This window comes from Cebus imitator, unplaced genomic scaffold (assembly GCF_001604975.1).
Source record: "Cebus imitator isolate Cc_AM_T3 unplaced genomic scaffold, Cebus_imitator-1.0 Scaffold86, whole genome shotgun sequence".
NCBI lineage: Eukaryota > Metazoa > Chordata > Mammalia > Primates > Cebidae > Cebus > Cebus imitator.
The window spans coordinates 5,953,776-5,976,723 of NW_016107401.1; the positions used below are offsets into that span (position 1 = coordinate 5,953,776).

Below are 22,948 nucleotides of genomic sequence, written 5' to 3' on the forward strand. Positions count from 1 at the left end.
AAATGCGGATTTACTCTCTTGACCTCACACTTCGCCTCCCGTGCCCCCCGATGTGCAGTGTAAATGGCAGCTCCTTGTCTTCTTATAAACCTGCCAGTCCGCATCAAGCATCTGAAGACATCCTTGCAGTGAATGGAGGAATCGGTCAGTGCGCATTTGCAAGAGCATTCATTCCGCAGCCCCCACCATCTCGGGGGCCCTGAGAGGCTCCAAAAGCAAAATGAAACTGACCCGCGCATAAAAAGAACAGGGAATGGATCTAACACATTGTCCTGAGTCAGTCGAGGGGAAAGAACTTATTCATGCATTCAGTGAGTGCTTGTGATGTGCCCACTTTGCAACAGGTACGGCACTGAGAGCCAGACCAGAAGGATGAGCGAGGAAACCACAGCCTCTGCTTCTGAGAGCTTCTGCTCTGATCAATTTGTATTAAAAGCAAGGGGGTAACGTAAATGGGAGTTCAAAATGCTGTGATGTGGACTTTGAATGCTATAGACATTCCAAAGAAGAAAATAAGGAGGTTTATAAAGCAATAAAATGTGTGTGTTATAAATGGGGGAGTAATTTCCCCTGGTGGGGTCCTTAAGGAACACCCCAACTGTGGAACCCATGCTGGGAGAGGCATATGAAATTCAGGGATTTATTACACTTACAGATTCTAGAAAGGGAGGGCCGTGTGGGAGCAGCTCCAAGGGACCAGGTTCAGCCAGGCAGGTGGGAACTGAGAGAAAGTGAGGGCTGGTGGACAAGTACCTTTATTGCAGAGTCAGGATGGAGCAAAAGGCATGGGGGCATTTTCCTGGTGCATCTGAATGTCGCTAGATCACAGTCAGGGAAGGCAAGAAGGGGAACCTGGGGCAGAGCCCGGCCTCGAGACACAGGTGCACCTGGTCTCCTGGTCCGTGAGAGACTGGATCGCGAGGATGCCTGTAAGGCATCATGAACATTTGAAGTTTTCAAAGTTTTTTAAAAAAATCACAGTAGTGTGAGTCAATGAACACAGCCAAGTAGCATCAGGGAATATGGAGAAAATTCCATGGAGAAGACTGAATAGTGTAGAATTGCATTAACTGAGTAACATGGTAGGCAAGCTGTTCAGATCCAGAGCTTCAGGAAAAATGCATTTCTTTCCTGGCAATTTATACCGTTTTCCATCAGGCACCTCTCCTGTACAGCAATCATTGTGTTTATTATCAGGTTATTGTTTATTCTGTAGTTTTTTGTTATTACTATTCCCCTTGCATGGTTTCCTCATCACTTGAATGCCATTTGTTGTGGGCTAGGGGTTTCTCAATTATTATTCCTTTCCCTTGTATTTGCTTTTATTTGAAGGTTTTCACTTCAGGTGCTTCCTGGGATTGTTTGTAAAGCAGCCTTGCATTGCAGAAGAGAGCTGAGGTGTCTGGCTTTTTTTTTTTTTTCTGTTTTGACACTGGCTTTTCAGATAGCTTATTTGGGCTGAGCTGGAGACCTCAACCTGCAGCAGAAACTTAACACACCAGAGCCGTAGTTGTTAGGTAATGCGTATTTAATAGCTATTAGAAATGACAACTCCTGCCGCGGAACAGCTGTCAGTGGAGGCCCAGAAATGCCACAGCCACGGGAACATAAAGTCTTCTCTCTGGGGGTTGGTTTCAGCTCCTACTCAGCTTCTGTGGAGCTTTGGGAAAAAACAAAACAAAACAAAACAAAACAAAACAGTAATGCTGCCATTTTTCTCCTGTTAACTGGCAAATGTACCCACCACCCAATTCCTCATGGCTACATGGCAGCACTAAAAACAGGTCATCATCGTCATCACCATCATCACCAGAACTGACATTTATTGGGCTCTTACTATATATGCCAACCACTGTGCTGAACAACTACATAATTATGTCATTTAATCATCAGTAGCCCTAGTTTATAGATGATTATTATCCCCTTTTATAGATCTGCAAAATGAGGCACAGAGAGACTTGATCAAAATCACTCGGCCAGTAAGCGCAATTGTTGAGATTCAAACCAGGCAGTCTGGCCTGGACTTTTAACACTAGACCAGCCATGAAACTGACCTCAGAGGTGAGGCATAAAGGAATTGTGGCTTTGCAGGCAACGTGTGCAATGGTTACACACTAGAATTCTGAGTTTGAACCCAAGTAAACTTTTCGGGAGAGGAAACAAGAGTTTCCTAGGTAGAAAGCGGCAGAGCCAGAGCTTGAAACAAAGCCCCTGGCCAGGCGTGGTGGCTCATGCCTGTAATCCCAGCACTTTGGGAGGCCAAGGCAGACAGATCGCTTGAGCCCAGCAGTTCATGACCAGCCTGGGCAACATGGTACAACTGCATCTTTACAAAACGTATGAAAATTAGGTGGGCATGGTAGCACATGCCTGTAGTCCCGGGTACTCGGGAGGATGAGTTTGAAGGATTGCTTGAACCTGGGAGGTGGAGGTTGCAAAGAGCAGAGATTTCGCCACTGCACTGCAGCCTGTTGGGGGGGAGCGGGGGCAGGGAGAGACCTTCTGACCTCAGAGCCTGATGCTGTAACGCTCTCTCCTCCCAGCTGCCAGCACAGTCCATCTCCTTCCTCCCACCACTTGCCATCTCCTGTTCCATCGACCTCCAACAATCTCTGCTCCATTTTTCTCTCTATCCTCATAGCCACTGCCCGGCTCACTTAGCCACCAGCCTTTCCATGATAGTATTTCTCCTCCCTACCTCCAGAGATCTCCCAAAGCTTTTAGGGGCATGTCACTACTCTCCTCAACACCTTCAATGGCTCCCGGTCGCCTCCCACAGTGGTTACAAAAGCTTTGGTTTAAAGACATGGATCTGAAGAGGTTGTTATAAATGTGTTTTTCCAGGTTCCTCCCCCATGCCAGCCAATCTGACTTTTAGGGCTGGTGTGTGGCTCAGGAATGCCCCCTTTTAACGAGCCTCCTGAGGGGGCAGAAGTCTGATGCAGGTAATCAGGAGCCACATTCTGAGAATGAAGATCACATTTCTTGGAATGATGTCCAACGTCATCCATGATCTAAACTACTGTTGCACTGTCACCTCCCACTGAGACCTGTACACTCACAGTAAGTTCCCGACACTCACCCCTCCTAAAGCATGAGGCCCTGCTTCCTCCTCTTTGCTCAGGCTGTTTTCTCAGCTGGAAGGGTCCCATCAGTCCCAGCCTTTCCTATCAAACCGCTGCTTATCATGGGAGGCCATGCTCACAGGCCGCCACCTCACTGAAGCACCCCCAGATATGACCCTGCAGTCACCTGGGCTTGTCAATATCACAGCAGTGACCCCTCCCCCATGCCAGCCACCTCCTATCCACGTGGTTCTCCTGCTGATGACAAGCTTCCAGCAGTCCTCTTTGTACTTCCCTGTATTCAGCTTCATACCCAGAACAAAGTATGTGCTTGCTGAATGTCTGATTACTTGCATAGAGGAGGCAAGGCTTATAAAGATGAAATATGGCTGGAAAATATCACAAGAACCAAAGTGAGTGATAGAGAACAAGGTTCTAATTTGTTGGATCAATCATGCAGCAATAAATCAGCCACCTTGGAGGCACAGAGGGAGGGCATGAGCAAAGGAAGGAAAGAAGGAGGAATGAAGAAAGAAGGAAAGAAAAAGTTTACAGAAGAGAAATGCCACTTATTCCACAGTTTATGTGCATTGTCTCACAATAGCAAAGTAATTAAGAAGGAAAGCTGTAGAGTTTGAATTTACTACGTTTGAATTCTTGCTGCTCTGGTTAACCACACCTATTTTAGAAAATTACTTAACCCCTCTGAGCCTCAGTTTTCTCATCTGTAAAATTTAGACAACAGCAATATTACCTACTACTTTGCTGTGAAGACCAAAAAGTAAATGTGTGGAAACTTTGTAGAACCATGCTTTGCTTTTTTTCAATGTTAGCTAGCATCAACCTTCACAACAAGCCTTTGAAATCGTTCATTGTTATTATTCCTATTTTACAGTAAAAGAAACAAAGACTTAGAGAAAGTAAGCTACTTGCCCAAGGTAGCAGGGCTGTGTCTGCCTGGTTTTAAAGCTTGTGGCCCTGATGGCCACCCAGGAGAGAGATGTGCCAGGAAGACCCCCTGATTCCAGGGCAGTGTAACCACTCTTGAAGTCCCCAACAATAAGTACTGCCAGCAGCTGGGGCTGTTTGAGCCCTCTCTAGCTCTGCCTCACAATCTGCTCTCCTGTCTCCCGTTTTCCTTTTTCCTTTTTTTTTTTTTTTTCTTTGAGAGAGAGTCTTGCTCTGTCGCCCAGGCTGTAGTGCAGTGGCGCGATCTCGACTCACTGCAACCTCCACCTCCCTGGTTCAAGCAATTCTCCTGCCTCAGTATTTTTAGTAGAGAGAGTTTCACTGTGTTGGCCAGGATGGTCTCGATCTCCTGACCTCATGACCTGCCCACCTCAGCCTCCCAAAGTGCTGGGATTATAGGCCTGCTGTCTCCCTTTAATAGGCTTCTTCCTCTGCACTGTGGAGAACAATGACAAAGCTCTTAGTCCTCTCCCTGTGGGTAGAGGGTCCTCCACATCACCAGCAATGCCTCTCTCAGCGCTTCCTTCTCCCTCCATGAAAGAGGCTCAGGTGTCCCTGAGACAGCCAGGACTACGTCCTAGCTCCTTCAAACCCTCCGTCATTCACACCCATCCCCTTCTACCACCCCATCTTGCCATAAAATCCTCATTAATGCAGACGGGCCATGGGCCACGGCTGCTGCCCAAAGGAACGTCCCTCAGCCCACCGCAGCTGGATGGCTGAATCCCACCTCTCTTTCCTCCCACCCCTGACCTGAAGAAATACGCAGGCATTCTTTGGCAGCAAAGGCCCAGGAGCAGGAGCTTGAAGCAGGTGCATTTGGCATATGCTTTGCAGAAAGCGACTGAGCAGGCACCCTTGGCAAAGTCACCTTTGATAAAATAACGTAAGAAACATTGCTACCACCTACTTGAGATCAACTATATGCCGGGCACTGTGCAAAGGGTTTTAAGTGAATTCTCTCATTTCATCCTTATTTCATACATCATAATCAGCTGTTTCGCAGCTAAAGAAATAGAATCTCAGAGAGATTCAAGTCCCTTGCCCAGGCATGGTTTTAGAACTATGTTCTTAACCCCTAGATTAGTGATAACCACACTGGAGGTTTTGTTGAAATCATCTGTTAACACATAGATTACTGGGCTCCACCCAGAATTTCTGATTCAGTAGGTCTGGGGTACTGGCATCAGAATTTTGTAAAATAGCCAGATGTTTAGTCCTCACACCAGACGTCCTGAGTCAGAAGCTGCATTCTAACAGGGTTCCCAGATGACTCCCATGCACATTCAAGTTTCAGTCTAGACAAATTGCCCTTGAACTCTGCTCAGACTACCCAAAGAGAAGAGAGATCGAGGCAGACACAACACTTTTGACCTCTCATCCCCCTGGCTTGCCAAGCAGGCATGGAGGAGCCCCCTCCTCCCCAGTGTGGAAGTTGCAGTGCACATTATTTGGTGGCCAGCTCCAAAACGCGGCTGCTCGTGATGTTTCTCATGCCTATTACATTACCAAACAGACGTCACATGGCAGGGCTTCAGTCCATCAGCCCTCCCCCAGGTTAAATTGCTTCTGAGACCACAAAACCTTTTTTTTTTTTTTTTCCTTTTTAAACTGCTGGGTAAGTAGCAGAGCAACCCTGGAAGTTAACCCTAGGGGAACTTGTAGATGTGATGCGTACAGAGCTGGGAAAATCCTCTGATTTAGGAGAAAAACTTTCGTGCTGGGAAATAAACCAGTCTTTAGAAAGAGGTCAGCTAGGCTCGGGCTCGGTGGCTCACGCCTGTAATCCCAGCACTTGGGGAGGCCGACGCGGGCAGATCACGAGGTCAAGAGATCGAGACCATCCAGGCCAACACGGTGAAACCCCATCTCTACTAAAAATACAAAAAAAATTAGCCGGGCGTGGTGGCACTTGCCTGGGGTCCCAGCTACTCAGGAGGCTGAGGCGGAAGAAATGCTTGAACCCAGGAGTCCAAGGTTGCGGTGAGCCGAGATCGTGCCACTGCACTCCAGCCTGGTGACAAAGCAAGACTCCGTCTCAAAGAAAAGAAAAGAAAGAGGTCAGCTGGGATGGGAGACAGCATCTCTACTACCCTGTCTTGTCTCTTTACAAAGTGAGTAGTTGGAACAGTTTTCTCCCGCTGAAAATAGTGATAACAAAATCCTAACTCGTGATGACTAACGATGTGCCAGGCTCCGTGCACAGCATCTACGTCATTATCTCATTTCCTCCCCTTGGAAACACTATGGGGTAAGTGCTGCAGAATTCTTATCCCACTTCCAAGACAAAGCAATCGAGGCTGAAAGCAAAGTGTCCGTAGTCACACAGCTGGCAAAAACAAAGAAAGGAAGAAAGGAAATTCAGGCTGTCTAACTCGTAAGCCTGCACCATGCCCAGAACCGTTCCGCCTGCAGAGAGACAGCATTGAATGACATAGACGTTCCATGCCTTCAGGAAGCTTCCGTGCTTGCGGGTAATAGGACACCAGCAACTTGCAGATTCATCTTGATGCTCCAAAGACAACAAAAGCGTAAACCTGCTTCAGCCTGGACTTGAGCTGCAGAAAAGCTTACTGTGTGCTCCGAAGAATTTAAATATTATTCATTATGTAATTAACGCTGTTCAGTGACACACAGTGACACACACGCACACAAATAAGACTTTTTAAAGAACAGCTTAAGTACTTATCGATTGAGAACTTTTATAACTCTCAAAATGGAGGCATCCCCATATCTCTACAGGTATTTTAAATGAATTGAATTAATCATAGGCTTAAAAGTCTCTTGCGATCTTCGTTAACTTCCCTGGGTTTAATTAAAACATCTGTGCACTTTTAATTTATCGATTCATCCAACTCATATGTCATGTTTTTAACACACCCCAGCATGCTCTGCATCATTTTTAACCCGATTTCCACTTAACTAAAGCAATTAAATTCACCCCGGATTAATTAAAGCATCCATACTTTCGTGCTTAAGTCAGCATGTGCTTCTTTCCCCACATGGCTCCTGAATGTCAGAGATTTGACACACCTGATGAGTTTTTTGTCCTTCTGGAAATTCTTCCCTGAATCACTTTCTTGCTTATTAATGTGCCATTTGACAGAATGGGAATGAGGAAGTGGGTGCAGTTGAACTTTGGCCCTGTGAGCCAGGACTCTGACCCCGTCTGTCAGAATGCACCATCTGGTTTCCTCTCTTCACAGGGGTCCTGCCAGCTCTTGCCCCCACTGAGACCAACTAAAGTGTCTGAGTATTCTGGGCAGGAAAGTGCGGGGGGATGGGGGGGGACAGCTGTTCAGGTCAGAGGTGAGCATCGCAGTCAGAATGGCTGGTGATCTTTGCATTTGTATTTCATAATCACTCCTACCTCTCTTTCCAACTTCCTCTCTCTCTCTTCCTCGATACAAGCACAATCCTTTATTGTTCTGCCCATTTAATAGGTCAGGAAAACCGAGGTGCCAAGGTCAACAGACTTCCCGCTTGGGCACACTGAGCCACAGAGTGACAAATCATCTCCCTGGAAACTAGATTTGATTTGTTCCCATCCACTGGGTTAGACAGAGCCCATCCCCTCAGCCATGGCAGCATTGGGTGTAAGCAGCCTTATTTTTTTCCCCCAATCAGAGAGGCCAAAAATATTTCGCATTATCATTTTTATCTATACTTCCTTAATTTTGAATGAAGCTGAGTATCTTGTCTTACTTTTATTGGCAATTTATATTATTTCTGATATGTACTTTGCCTAGGTTTTCAGTCACCTTTTTATTGATTTGCAAGAGCTCTTTGTGTATTTCAGATATCAAACTTTATGCTATAAAACATGAAACGAAAATATTTCTTCTCTGTGTTGCTTATCCCTTAATTTTGCTTACGGTATCCTTTGTCATAGAGAAGATATGAATTCTTTATAATCAAATCTGATCATCTGTTCCTTCACAGTTTCCAGAATTTATGTCTTCCATGTCTCCCTCCCAGGAAAATAAAATTAGTCTCCAATATCTTTTTCTAATACTTTTGTAGTTTTTGTTTTTCTATTTAGGTCATTAATCTGTGTGGAATTTTTTTTAACTTTTACTTTAAGTTCAGGGGTGCAAGTGCGGGTTCGTTACATAGGTAAGCTTGCGTCATGAGGGGCTACTGTACAGATTATTTCATCATCCAGGTATGAAGCCTAGTGCCCATTAGTTATTTTACCTGATCCTCTCCCTCCTCCCACCCTCCACCCTCCAGCAGGTCCTAGTATGTGTTTTTCTCCTGTATGTGTCCATGTGTTCTCATCATTTAGCTCCCACTTATGAGAATATACAATATTTGGTTTTCTGTTTTCTGTGTTAGTTTGCTAAGGATAATGGCCTCCAGATCCATCCATATCCCTGCAAAGGACATGATCCTATTCTTTTTTATGGCTGCATAGTATGGAATTTATTTTTGAATACAGTGTGCAGTGGAGGGTCAAACTTTATTCCTTAATTTTCTACCAGATGGATTGCCAGTTGCAGGTATCTAGCTAGAAGGGAAACTCACCTTTCTGACTCTGTTTTGCTCAGCACGAAGCTAAGTCCACAACTTCAAAAGCCAATGGGGTTGCCTTTTGAGTTTTGGTTTGGGGGTCACTGAGCTATGTTTGCCTGGCCTCCATGACCCAATGTTACATCTTCAATTGCTTCATGAGGATCAGTGCATCTTCTTTTCTCCATCACTTATCCTCTACCATCTAACTAAGCTACTAACCCATGTGAGTTATTCATCACTATTGCTGACCAACTGGGATATAAGGCAACCAACTATTAGTGATGCTATTTTAACAATTTGCCCAGAGCTTCAACTATTCTCATATCTCTTTTCCAAAGAAATTTTGAAACAGACTTCAGCTGGGTGTCATGGCTCATGCCTATGATCCCAGCACTTTGGGAGGCTGAGGCAGGAGGATCACCTGAGTTGAGGAGTTCGAGTCCAGACAGGGCAACATAAAGAGACCCCATCTCTACAGAAAATTTTTTTAATTAGCCAGGCATGGTGCTGCCTACCTATGGTCCCAAATAGGAGGCTGAGGCAGGAAATTTCTTGAGCCAGGGAGGTAGAGGCTGCAGCGAATGGTGATCCTGCCACTGCACTCCAGCTTGGGTGACAGAGCAAGACCTTATCTCAAATAATGATAATAATAATAATGAAATAAGTATAAAACAGACTTCAAATCATCTTTAATACATTATTTGAAATTCCCTCTACAGATCTAGTCCAGCCCACAAATTATTTGTGCAGATGCAGACATTTTTTCCTCTGCTTTTATGACTGAGCCTCTCGAACCTTCTTAACTTTTCTCCAGGTATTCTCTCTGCTGTAAGCTCCAAGCGGACGGGTGGCTTATCCTGTTACTTCCCACTGAGTAAATAACACTGATCATTCATCTCATCCCTTACAGAGAACTTTGTGGAGGCTGGGCGGGGGGAGTCGCTTCAGCTGGATCATTAAAATGAGCTTCATACCATTTAGGTGAATCTAAATTCTGTCATTTTTTTGTCATCAACCTGTTAACTTGTCAGTTGTTAGTGGTAGTGGTAATTTATTTTTCTTCTGTGGGAGTCTTAGAGCTTCCATTTATTAGATTTAGTGAAACAGGAATAGTCAATTTGTACAAACATTTTAATTAATTTTAAATAGAAGCTTGAATGCTCAATGTTCTGCTCCCCTAAGCCTTAGGAAGAAGAGAGACACACGGAGACACAAAATGCTCCACTTTCATACCTCGCAAATCAGAACCAACTCCCTCCCACACCAGAAAACACTGGAAGAAGAAAACCTCAAATCTTTCCATTAGTATTATTTGACACACCGGTGGTTGCTAGTGTTTGTGTGTGCGCATTTGGAACCTATGGCATTTCTTTATTTTATTAGTCCTTGAAGTCAGATTGGAGATTCAGTTTGAAATTTCACAAGGGAGCATCTGCTAATTTGCCTACCAAGTGTCAAACTGCTGTGAGCCATACATGTTGTCTCACTTAATCCTCCCATCAATGCTGAAAGACAATTTTTTGAAGGGGAAATTGGATCTTTGAGAGGTTCAGTAACCTTGCCAAAATCCCACAGCTGGTAAGGTACAGGCTTGGTTTTGAACCCAGGTCTTTCTGAAACTGAAACCCTTGCTTACTTCCACTTCTGCTCTGTAATACTTCTTGGCGCAGAGTAGGCAGTGTCATTTTTCTATAACCTGTCATAAAAAGTAATGTGGGTTGCGTGATACTAAAAATATAATATGTATGAATACAGGAGGTTCCCCATTTCACATCCACCTCTTGAATAAAGATCAGCCTGAGCCTTAGATACTGGGTTGAGTTATGTCTGAGAATGAATCCTAGCTGCAGAGGGAAGGTGCTTTCCATGCAGGACACCTCAGCCACCACTGGAGGGAGCTCGTCTGGTCTTTCTGCACTCTGCCCCATGGCAACCGGATTACTAGAAAGTCTTGCTCCTCTAATCAGCTGTTTTCCTCGTCTTTGTATGGCATAAGTGAAGTCCACTGAGTGTCCCGCTTTCCAGTGAACATCAGTGTTTTGAATTTTTGACCACACTCCCAGAGAGCATGCAGCAAACTCTGAAGTAAGGCTGCATTTGGAAGGTGGAGAACTCTCTGACCTATTTTTTATTTTTTTCACCAAGTAATTTAAGTAGGTCAAATTTTAAATTTGATTTCCCAAGCACCTAGTTTTAAATAAAACCCATTCTTACCTTCTAGACAATCTTATTTTTTTCTACTTGAAGTTTATGCAGAAGAGGAACGGTGTCACTATGAGTAAAGAAAATAATTCAGCCGGGCACGGTGGCTCACGCCTGTAAATCCAGCACTTTGGGAGGCCAAGGCGGGTGGGTCACCTGAGGTCAGGAGTTTGAGACCAGCCTGGTCAATATCGTGAAACCCTGTCTCTAATAAAAATACAAAAATTAAGCAGGTGTAGTGGCGCGCACCTGTAGTCCCAGCTACTCAGGAGGCTGAGGCAAGAGAATCGCTTGAACCCAGGAGGAGGAGGTTGCAGTGAGCTGAGATTGCACCACTGCACTCCAGCCTGGGCGACAAAGCAAGACTCTGTCTCAAAAAAGAAAAGAAAAGGAAAAGAGTCCTATCTATATTTTTTATCAATCAAAAAAAAAAACAAAAACAAAAATTATTTTCACCTTACTTTCTACCCTCTTCCACCATTTGGGAGGAAGGAGGATGTAATGGGAGACCAGCGTTGGTGATTTGATGTAACTTTCTCTGCCATCCACGACAGCCCATCCAAAATATAACCTCCTTAAGTCAGAAACTGTCCTTGGAAGCTCATCTAACTACACATTGTACAACCATACTTCTCACTGTTTTTTATTTCAGTGCAGGGCTGGAAGGGGGCTGAGAAGGGATGTTGATTCCAGTCTTCCCACCAGGAAATACCTTCACTGTTACCTAGATCAGAAATGACAAGCAGGTTTTCTCTTGAATACCAACTCTGCCTGCTTGCGGGTCTCAGCCTGAGCACTGCATTGACAGTTTTGAGGCTCTGTCTCGGCTCTGGGGAACAAGATGCCATGATCAATTAATGATGTCTGCAGAGGTGTGGGAAGGAAATACCATAGTTCGCGTGCACACACTTGCCATCCCTGACCTACAGCTGAGCATGAGTCTCATGAGGAACTGGCGTGGAACGAACTTACTCTGTCTTAAATCTCTCTCAAAACTTTAAGAAAGTCCAGAGTTTCTTGTGCTACTTCGTATTTGCATGATCCCTAATTTAAATCTCGGGCACCCTGGTTCAAAGCTCTTTTTCTACCCTCTCTTAGACAATTAGCCTCGTTAGCAACTCTGTACAAACTCCTCTGTTTAAGCATGCTGGAAATAGAGAGTATGCTCCCTACATTTAGGGTTCATCTAAATTCAATATGTGACTTTGAAGTTCTCACTTTTCAACTCATTATTCTCTGGTAGATTCATAAGGATAAGAATTCTGCTGAAAACAGCACCTCCAATAGTTTTGACAACTGTCCTATTATAAAGCATTTTGAGGGGAAATATCCCCTCAATCGTATGTCAACTATTGAGATAGTTCTATTTCAAATCAGTTTGCAATTAAGGTAAAACATGCACTTCCCCAGAAAAAGGCATTATGTTTACAGCATGAGATTCACTCCAGGGACTGTTCTTCCCACGTCTTTCATAAACGGCCATTTAGTGCTTGCTCACAACCCCCTACCACTGGGGAATCTCTGAATATCAGGAACACAGGAGAAATGTTTACCTAATCAAGCCACCATTGATGAATGCAGCAATGGAAGGAAATCAACAATGATAAACATAGTCCCTGTCTTGAATAGCTGACTATATCTTTGGGAAATTAGACACGCACAGAGGAAAGTTAATTATCATAAAAACTAAATCGAAACATGACAACCAAAGGTGATTCATGAGGCTGGGTGGGACAGGTGACTAGGAAGTGACATGATTAGTTATGTCATTGCTGCAAGGCACAGGGCGCTCTCCCGGGTGGTAGATGTGTGTTCACATACGTGCAGAAATCTCTGAACCTCTGCATTCCAAACCATGGACAGCACCAGGAGTCACTGAAACATCTGTGTCCGTCATTTCTGAAGGCCTCTAAATGCCTGTTCCATAGCCAGAGGAGTTTAGTCCCAAATTTGAAGGCAGATTGGAAAGTTAGGTTCTTTATAAACTGATGCGGAAGTGAGAAGTCCAAGACCTGAAGGAGACCGACCACTGAAATCCCGTTCTTGATGAACTCTGAAAGGCCGGAATTGGCACATTTGAGGTTAAACTGATTAAAACTGTAGGTAATCTCCCAGACAATCCCCACTGATTTTCCAACCTTCTTCCCACCAGCAGATGGAAGAGGGTACAGCTGAAGAGTGAACTCCTAGAGATCTCATCTTCAGCCTGCCTGCACCTTTGCTTTTTTTAAATAAGTCAAGCATATTTAATTGTTATACTTTATTACACAGGTTACAATTTGAAGGAGGCACAGTAATCCCTCCTTATCCTCAGGGGATACATTCCAAGACCCCTGTGGGTACCTGAAACCACAAATGTCACAAACCCTACATATACCATGTTTTTCCTACGCATATATGCCTAGGATAAAGTTGAATTTATAAGTTAGGCACGGGAAGAGATAAACAATAATGGTAAAATAGAACAATTAAAGCAGTAGCTGTAACAGCAGTTATGTGAATGCAATTTCTCTCTCTCTAAATTCCTTACTGTACCGTACTCACCTATTTTCAGACAGCAGTTGACCGAGGGAAACTGAAACTGAAAGTGAAACCCTGGATAAAGAGGGACTACTTAATTTCTTGGTGGTATTAAACTCATGCAGTGGGACTTTTAGTGGCTCACCTGTGTCTCATCCCCGCTTCCTTTTAAATAGGCATAAACTTATTAGGAGTAAGGTCGACTGATCTGAGGATAAAATAATCAGCAAAATGGATTCTGACCCCCAATACCAACAACAGGAACAAAATAAGGACGTCAGTGTCACTTACTGAAGAGCGCCACTTCAGAACTGGGCCAACCTGGTTCCCAGCTGAGCTCCCCTGCTTATGGGCTGTGTCACTTCCCCGGTCTTTGAGCCTCACCTGCAAAAATGAGGACCATGATTGTAACCTCCACGTCATAGGATGATTAGGATGATGAAGTCAAGAATTGCATATAAAGCCTTCTGTACGGTGCCCAGCACGTAACAAGCCTTTAATTGGCAGTAGCTGCTGTTATCAGTAGCACTTGTGTTGTTTATCAGGTGATGGTTCTGCACCTCTGCAGCCAGAGTCCCCAGCCTAGAACACTGAAAGCCAAGCTCCAAGGCGAGGCAGCTCCTCAGACTGCCCCAGCCCCTCGGATGCTAGCCCCTCGTGACCTGGTGCTCTGTCTTTCCTTCGTGCAGCTGCCTGCCCCGTCCTGTGCAGTGGGAATGGACAATATTCTAAAGGGACGTGCCAGTGCTACAGCGGCTGGAAAGGCGCAGAGTGCGACGTGCCCATGAATCAGTGCATCGATCCTTCCTGCGGGGGCCACGGCTCCTGCATTGATGGGAACTGTGTCTGCTCTGCTGGCTACAAAGGCGAGCACTGTGAGGAAGGTAAGCCCGCCGGGCCGCAGGCTAGGCATTAGTGGAGGGAAGCATTTGCAGGGCCTGACCTTTGCTAATGAGCCCAGTCCCAGGCTGTGTGTTTTGCAAGGGAAGCATCAACATTTTGCACAAAAAGCTTCAAACTCCTTCGCTTTGATAAACTTCTTTAGCTGTAGAACAAGAAAGGCCTGTAGAGATGGTTCTGGGAGAAATGTTTTGTTTTACTCTCCTTTATAGAAATTAATTTCTCTTTCACCTTTGTTCTTAAAATTGCTCTTTCTGCCTTTGTCTGTCTTCTCCTTCCTTCTGCTCCTCCTCCTGTTCCTTCTCTTTCGTTTCCTCTTTTTTTCCTTTCCCTTGCCCTATCTTTCTTCCTCTTTCCTTCTGCTTTATTTCGTAATTGGGAATGACTAAAGCTATCTATCCAGAGAAAAGAAACAAGAATTCCTAAGCCCCTTGCCTTCCTTCCTAACAAAAAGCTTTGCTGTTGTTGTTGTTACTAAACTCTGCCTGGTCATCTAAGACCCATATGTGTCTGTGTAAATATTCCCGCAAAAATTAATATCAATAGACAGTCAGGCTTGAAAGATTGCAGGTATCCATGTCATTTAGAAACACCATGTAGGGCAAATTAGTCTGGTTACCTACGATTGCACAAAATTAGAGGAGAGTGAGCATGCAGCAAGAGGGATAGGATTTGATGAATCCTGAAAATCTCACCCTGGCAGGCACGTAAGGCCCTCTTGCACACATAGGTGAAAATCAGGGATATCATAAACTGAATTTGATCGGACAATATGGTCAGAGATCAGGCTTGGAGATCAGGAGAAGGGGACATGCAGGAACAGGGAGAAAGGGCACCTCTCTGGAGGAAATCCAAAAGCAGCTCTAACTAGTCCTAGTTACCTTGATCACTTCTTTCAGATAAATTATTTTGTGCCAAAATGTTGGGACTGACTTGCAGTAGCTATAAGGCAAGAGAAAGCCATGCTCTCTGTCAGCCTTCCCGCTCTGCATTTGCCCTTGCAGAATATGGTCTCTGGTTGTCCATTGATTCCTTCTCACCATATACATAAAAAATGAACCACAGCTGTTAGGAAAGTAAGAGCATAGACCCTCTCAGCCCCTTGCCCATTCCCCAATCTCTGAATTGCCGTCATCATTGTCTTCCAGCTGAGGCTCCTTTTCTCTAAGTACATCTCCCAGTGAAATGTCCTCACACAGCTCAAACAGCCCTTTTCCCTCCCATGTCCCAGTGGAAACAGAAGTGTCGACTTGCCCAACAAACTAAGGGAAAAAGCGAAGCCCCTGCCTATTCTGCATGAGACAACTTGAGGTTACCATCCAAGATGTCCCCATAGAATAGGTCCTGTTGGATGCCATATGCATTCTGTGTTCTTCATGGCCAGGCCAACAAGGGATCTCAGGTTTTATGAGGTTCTCTGATGCTAGTGGATTCATTCTTTCATCCCAATAACTAATGGATCTCCAGAGTTCCGTACAAAATAGCCAGTCATCACAGCTCTCACCACAAAGCAATGACAGTGCTTTATCCTTAGATATACCCACATAGGGTCTCCTTGGGAAACCCTGCATTTCATAGTTTTTAGAGCCATGGCTACAAAAAGTCAGCATCCATAACATTCTTCCTCTAAGATTTTTCAATGTATCAGCAGTAATGCCCTTAATGGGGCCCAGAAGTCTGACCCCCAGATCTTCCCTTGCTCAGTTCTCTATATATTTTTCCTCTATTATAAAAGGTAGCCTCCCTATGTCTGCATCATAAAAACAAATTGGGAGTTTGGATGGAGGAAATACTGATTTAATAACCCCGCTCGAAAGGTTAAAGTTCTTAAAGATAAATGGATTGCAGGAGGCAAAGCTGTGTTCGCTGAAAACATAAGAGAAGCCAATAATATGACAGGAAAGGTTAAGACGACCTTTTGCATGCATCATTTGGAGAAAGGAAAGTGTGAGGGCAACAACATTGCCAGCCTTCGAATTTTTTCTCTCCAGTACAGATTGTACACAGCTGTATTCGTGGAATCTCAAGTGATTTCTCAACTTTCTCACTATCCCACCTAGTCTTATTTAAATGTTCAGGGCGAATTTACCATCCAACCAACCAAGCAAGCCATGTGAATCATTATGACAGGAAGAAATCTCTCTATTGATTTCTGCTACCCAAAAAGAATGAACCAAGCTGATTCATATGCTGTTTTCAAAATAGGAAATGGGATCAGAAAGTCTGGATCAGCACTTTTTCTTCCATTTAGCTTTTTTATTTCCGATATTCATCATAGTCATAACGTTCAAACAATTTACCTGAAATGGCCATGGCAACGAAATCAATAGTTGCCACTCCTTCGTTTTTCCTGCATAAACATGGTTGTGCTATTAACAGATTTGCACATGAAAATGAAAGCATGTATTCGTGAGGTTTCATTTAATGTTGTCTTGGGGAGTGGGAAGGTGATGAGAAAGGAACTGACATATTAGTTTAAGTCAGCCATGTTTTCATGTCAGTTTCATGGTTGAGTCATTTTTCAATGACATTTAACTTCATAAATGTAATTCATGGTTCTTCAGGGGCTTATAGTACATATTGTTTGTAAAACTCCTTGACCTCCTTTTTCATCCTTAGGGATAGAAATTGCATTCACAACCCTTTTTTGTCAAACCTACAGAGGGCCCAAGACTAAATGAGTTCTAATGATTTCAGCTGCCAGGGGGCTGGTGTTTCGAGGCACATGGTAGTAAAGGCCACTGTCCCCTTTTAAGTGTAATGCTGTTTCTATTTATAAAGCTTTGTAAAATGCCGTAGTCCCTCCTGCCTGCTAAAGACTCTAAGGACGTGGCCACAAGACCGTCTTAGGAAATCGGAACCAAATTTAAAATTCAGAGTAAAACTGCTCCTCTTGAAGTTTGAATTTAGTTATTCCATCCACTGCTGTAATTATGTAGCACAAAGGGCATATTTACTGGTAGCACTGACCAGAGAAAGGGGTTAGCTAATATTTTTAGATACAATAAATGGTTTTTTGATGGCATTCTAGTACTGCGCTAACAAATCTCTGTGGATTTTCCTCCTTCCTTTGTACCATAATTCAGGATAGAGAAGAGAGAGCTAATTTATCTGGAAGAAAAATGCCATCTTCATTTTTTTAGTGTATTACTTTTTATTATTTTATCCTTCTAAGAAAAAGATGGTGATATATATTTTTTTGAAAGCTCCTAGCTGCTGGCACCTCCCCAAACATTTTAAATGGCTAATTACAGGTTGAGAGCTATTTTTGAAGCAATAAGCCACAAGATATTTTTGTGTGTATTTTAATTTTGCCTTATTAGAAATGGGGACAGAGTGAAAAATCAGAACTTCAGAATTTCCTTTATTGGAAGACTATCAACGTGACGGGTTCTGAATGAATTCGTTCATAATTTGCAGATCCCCAAATACAAATTTTTCCCAAAAGCAAGAAATTGTTAGCACCATCTCTGTTTCCCACCTGTCCTTTCTTTACACAGGAAGTTTGTCCCATCAATGACAAACACTTATAACACAGTCTGTCCTTCATTCTTGCAGCAACTGTGTATTGAACACCTAGTATATTCCCTTAGCTGTGCTAGGCATGGGATGCCAGAGGCCCCGCACAGCTCTTTGTCTTCTACGTGTTTGACATTTTCAGCTCACGTTTACATTCAGGTGTGCTCTGCCACCCTAAGTTGAGCAAATTTGAAAGTATCAGACAGGTTTATGTCATCAGGAGTGCTATTCGCCAAGACAGTGAATTCAACCATAAAGTGTTAACCAGATTATGTAACATCATCGTAAATATCTCCAACAAATAAGCAACTAAAATTCACCTTTTGGGAGTGTACCCCTGATTTTCTTTAAATCATTGTATTTTTTCCATGACTGAAACAGTTTTGAAACAACTTCTATAAATAATATCTCCCTGAGAATACACAAATGGGATCGTGAGAAATATCTCTTACCACTGAAAATTATTATTTTTGCTCCAAGGGAGGGCTGCCCTTTAGAAACTTCATGGAATATTGTGATCTCTAATAAGTCCAAATTTCTCAAGTCTGATGTCCCTCAGGACTAGTTAGTTTATGGCACGGATAATCTAAATAATGTCATATTTAGAGCCAATGTGTCATCAATATTAAAACACACTAATGGCTGGGCGTCATGGCCCACACCAATAATCCCAGCACTTTGGGAGGCTGAGACAGGAGGACTGCTTGAACCCAGGAGTTCACAACTAGCCTGAGCAACATAGCAAGACCCCATTTGTAAAGAAAAAAAACACTTAGCGGGACATGGTGGCATGTGTCTGTGCTCCTAGATAGTTGGGAGCCTGAGGCAGGAGAATCACTTGAGCCCAGGTGTTCAAGGCTACAATGAACTATGATCACACCACTGCATTGTAGCCTGGGTGACAGAACAAGACCCTGTCTCAGAAAAAAAAAAAAAAAATACTATTATTTTGTGCCCCATAGGGAAGAAAAAAAGACACTCAGCATAAAAAATGTCTTAGGAGATCCTATGGCAAGCTGAGACCCTGAGGAATTACCATCTTATTGTAATAGTGAATTATTTAGAGACTAGAAGTCTTTCATATTTCAATCTTGGCATTTTGCAAGGAGAGAAAACAAAATTTTTTCTGAGAATTTGAACCATAAGATGGCTTGCATACACAGGAAAGATTTAATAACATTGTCAGTGTGGCCCATAAAAACCTCAAGAATAGAATTCAACATGGTCTCGAGCTAGCTATGCCCCCAGATGATGGAAGAAGCGATTCTTTAATCTGGGCCAACAGGCCTGATTTGAAAGCCATGAAAATGGGAGAAATATGTCTTAATCAAATAAGGTGACAATACATCCACATTTGTCTGATCCACAAAGCAATATCTGAGCCCTCTGCTAGACCACCATTCCTCATTCAAACCATGTATTACACAGAACCCTATTCTCCAAATGACACTGCATCATTTCCTGAGAATACGTAGGAATACATAAGAAAGCTATGCTTCCTCTAAAAGGCCCTATTTATTCAACCCTTAGCTTGAATGGAGGTCCCAGGTTTGAGATCATATTCTCATGCAAAAAGTCCTGTCCTCAAGAACTGGTCTTTGCAGCTCACTCGTCTCCTCACTTAAGAGGTGACACCTGATTACTCATCTTCAAGTTACCTACTGGATGTATATCTACTCTATTAAGATGGCCAAACAATCAGACAGTGAAACAGGCAAGAACCACAATGACTGGACTCTGACCATCAATTCATCTGATTGGCTGGTGGAAGGTCAGTGCCGTGGCCAGAGATAGCCATCCAGTCCCCTGGTGATTACTTATAGGAAGTTGATCCCTTTTGGATCATTTCCACACCCAACTTCACCTCTTCTATCCTGCACATTTACTAACTTCTTCAGTGGGTGTGTGCTCAGAGAATGAATACTAATTTTAGACTTAGCCTAAGTGAAGCCTCTTTAGGAAAGTGACTCATTTATAATTTTCATTGGTTTTCCTTTTCATCTTTTGTTAGCTTTCGAAGTCAAGTTACAAAGTGCCTCTCTACCTTCCTCTCTCACAGTGAGGGGCAATCCAGTTTGGCGACACGTGTAGAAACATGGCAGGTAATCACATTCTTAACACAGATGCTCTGATACGATTCGGTCAAGGTTCTAATCTTTATAAGCACAAGATGCTGAAGGTGGAATGGCATACCTCTATATCTGATTTCTCCTAATTCTGCTTGAGAAATCCCCTTTTTGTTTCGCTTGCATCTTCTTCAAGTTCGAGATTTGGTGTTCTGAAAAATAAGAAGCCTTTTATTTTTTATGGGTGTTCTTCAGGAGACTACATATGTATTTCCTGGGCTGCTCCATTTGCCAGCAAGTAGTTAGGAACTGGTGACCCACTGGTCCATTCAGCAGCAAGCCCATGTCTCACGGCACATCCTCCATGGATGATCAATACTCTTATTCTTTGTTGTTGTTGTTGTTGTTGTTTCAGTTGATTGCTTGGATCCCACCTGCTCCAGCCACGGGGTCTGTGTGAATGGAGAATGCCTGTGCAGCCCTGGCTGGGGTGGTCTCAACTGTGAGCTGGCGAGAGTCCAGTGCCCAGACCAGTGCAGTGGGCACGGCACATACCTGCCGGACACAGGCCTCTGCAGCTGCGATCCCAACTGGATGGGTCCCGACTGCTCTGTCGGTAAGCCACAATGTTTTCTCCTTCCTCTCTCCACCACTGGTGCCCTGTGTTCCATCCCAGTCACAGACGGATGGGAATCTACTCTTAACACTTAGCTTGGGGTAAGGGAACTTTGATGAGTCACATTGCGTCTTTCTCATTCTCTTCTCCTCAATCGTGGAATCTGTGATCTTTGAGAAACAAACAAACAAAAAAGCATTGGGTTGGTTCCATCACCGCAAATGGATGAGGGGCCCAGGAGGGATGCTTCCATTTGCATTATAGGCTTTCTTATGTACATTCCCTAAAGGTACCAGAAAACAAAACAGAACGATTTAGCCCCAGACAAACTGAATGGAACAGTCCCATAAAACAGAAAAGAGGCTCCCTCGAGATGCTGCGTGAGCATGTTCTAAAGCTCTATAATACTCCAGTGACAGGAAAATAATGACGTCGGGTTGTACACTTCATTTTCCTAAAATTAAGAGTATGTGTCTTCCCTCCAGAGTGACCTTAAAAATGGAACAGTTCAACAGTTCAAGCCGGTCCCAACCTTCCTGAGAAAGGTTCTGTTCACACTGACAAGTGCCTATCCAAGCAAGCGATCATTCCGCCCCCTTCCTCTGGGTAGTGAGACAGCTGTCAGATTGCCATGGCAATCAGGAAGGGAATAGATGTGAAGCTTTGCCTACAATGGGAAAGAAATGAATATTTCATTCCAAAAAGAAAAAAAAAAGAGTCAGTTAAAATGGGCTATTTTGGGATGTCTTCTCAGCCCACTCGACTCTGGCTTCAACTCTGATGCTGATGGTCCTGGCAAGGCCGTGCAGAGGATGGAAGGAGGCGGGGGTCCCAGATCCACAACCCAGTTACACTGCAGATATGTTGTGTGGCTTTGAGAGAGTCACTGGCCCCACTCCCCGGCCCGTTCTTCCTTCCCCTGGCATGCCAAGCCACGCCTCCCTCTGACTGATGAAAGGATGAATGTGGGGCACGTGCTTGTCCTCGCGTGAGAGGTCTGGAATGCCAGAGAGTGCATATCTGTCTGTCTGTCTCCTCCTCAAGCACAAAAGACTTTGAGCTCCTTTGAGAATGAAGCTGTGTAAATGCAGCACAATTACAGTGGTCATTATCGCCACCAAGGTGCCGATCTGGGTAGCGGGGGGATCTGCAGTCATCTTGGGAATGGAGCAGCGGGGTCCCCAACTGACCTCTTGGGCTTGATCAGTTCAGGCTCTCAGTGAGGAAGGAATCCCAGCTGGCTAGAGAGTCAGGATCCACGCATGGATCTTTTCAGGTGGGTACTTCCCAGTTAGCTTTGCCAAACCGGTTGGAATGGTCTTAATCTCTAGGAGAGTGGTTCTCACATTCTAGTGAGTATCAAAACCACCTGGAGGACTTGTTCCAACAAAATCTCTGAGTCCCACTCCCAGATCTTTGAATTCACTTGGTCCAACCGGGGCACAAGCATCTACATTTCTAACAAGTTCCCAGGTGATACTGATGCTGCTGGTCCAAGGGCCACACTTTGAGAACCGCTTCTCTAGAAAAAAAGATATAACAATGAATTGATACCCAGCCAAGGAGAGACAAGCCTCCAAAGATGACAGAGCTGCTGGGCCTCCGGGCCTGCTCCAGGGGTCCTGGCCGTGTGTGCAGTCTGGACTCCGTGGAGGGTTTCACCAGCTGTGGTGTTGAGCTGTAATCATTGTTTTTCTTCCAGAAGTGTGCTCAGTAGACTGTGGCACTCACGGCGTCTGCATCGGGGGAGCCTGCCGCTGTGAAGAGGGCTGGACAGGCGCAGCGTGTGACCAGCGCGTGTGCCACCCCCGCTGCATTGAGCACGGGACCTGTAAAGATGGCAAATGTGAATGCCGAGAGGGCTGGAATGGTGAACACTGCACCATTGGTAGGCAAACGGCAGGCACCGAAACAGGCACATATTGCTTTATTTTCATAAATCGTAGATCTATAGTGACGGTCGCGCATGGCAACTGGCTGTTCCTTCAGGGACACAAGTGCTCTCCCACATTTCCTGCTGCCTCTCCAAATCTCCCAGGGGATAAGGAAAGGGAAAAATGAGGTCCCTAACTGGGAAGAGCTTTTTTTTTCTTTCCAGGATCCGGGGTTGAAAGGAAAAAGGGGCCAGAGCAGATTAGAAAACTCCTCCAAACTTCCAGTCTCGGGGAGGGAGAAATGCACACGCATGGGAAACTGTCAGTACGAGGGGGTTGCAAGCACCCCAAACCACTGTGTTCTGAAACTCTCCCCTTTTTAAATCCTCTCTCAGCTGGCTGGATCACTGGATCCCTGCTTGCCGGCAACAAGGTGAGCTCACTAATTCCAGGCCAGGTTAGATGCAGGCAGGACTCTCGGGTTCCCTTGGTAGTGGGTACCACCGTAAAGTCCTGAGAGCTGTTACCACCACTGTCATTAAATGTCTCCTCCTCTGGTCCCAGTTTCTTCTCACTCAACCACCTCTCTATAAAAGCTTCTTGACCAAGAATATCTTAAAGGTCATCTTCTTTGTTAAGAAATCGTTTTGGAGTTTCTTCATTTTTATTTTTCTGTCTTTTTCAGCACTATTGTGGCTTAGG

At 44.3% G+C, this 22,948-nt stretch overlaps 1 protein-coding gene across 11 annotated transcripts in view; it reads left to right on the forward strand.

Moving 5' to 3' along the window:
- Window positions 1-22,948, forward strand: part of TENM2 (teneurin transmembrane protein 2) — a 1,289,478-nt gene that overhangs the window by 1,121,849 nt on the left and 144,681 nt on the right. For 9 of the 11 annotated variants that reach the window (XM_037740622.1, XM_037740620.1, XM_037740624.1 and 6 more), the window contains 3 exons: window positions 13,961-14,155; window positions 20,172-20,372; window positions 22,075-22,287. In XM_037740622.1, coding sequence (XP_037596550.1) covers window positions 13,961-14,155; window positions 20,172-20,372; window positions 22,075-22,287 — 609 coding nt within the window. The remainder of the gene's footprint in view (window positions 1-13,960; window positions 14,156-20,171; window positions 20,373-22,074; window positions 22,288-22,948) is intronic. The other 2 variants (XM_017534465.2, XM_017534468.2) reach the window with 2 other exon arrangements.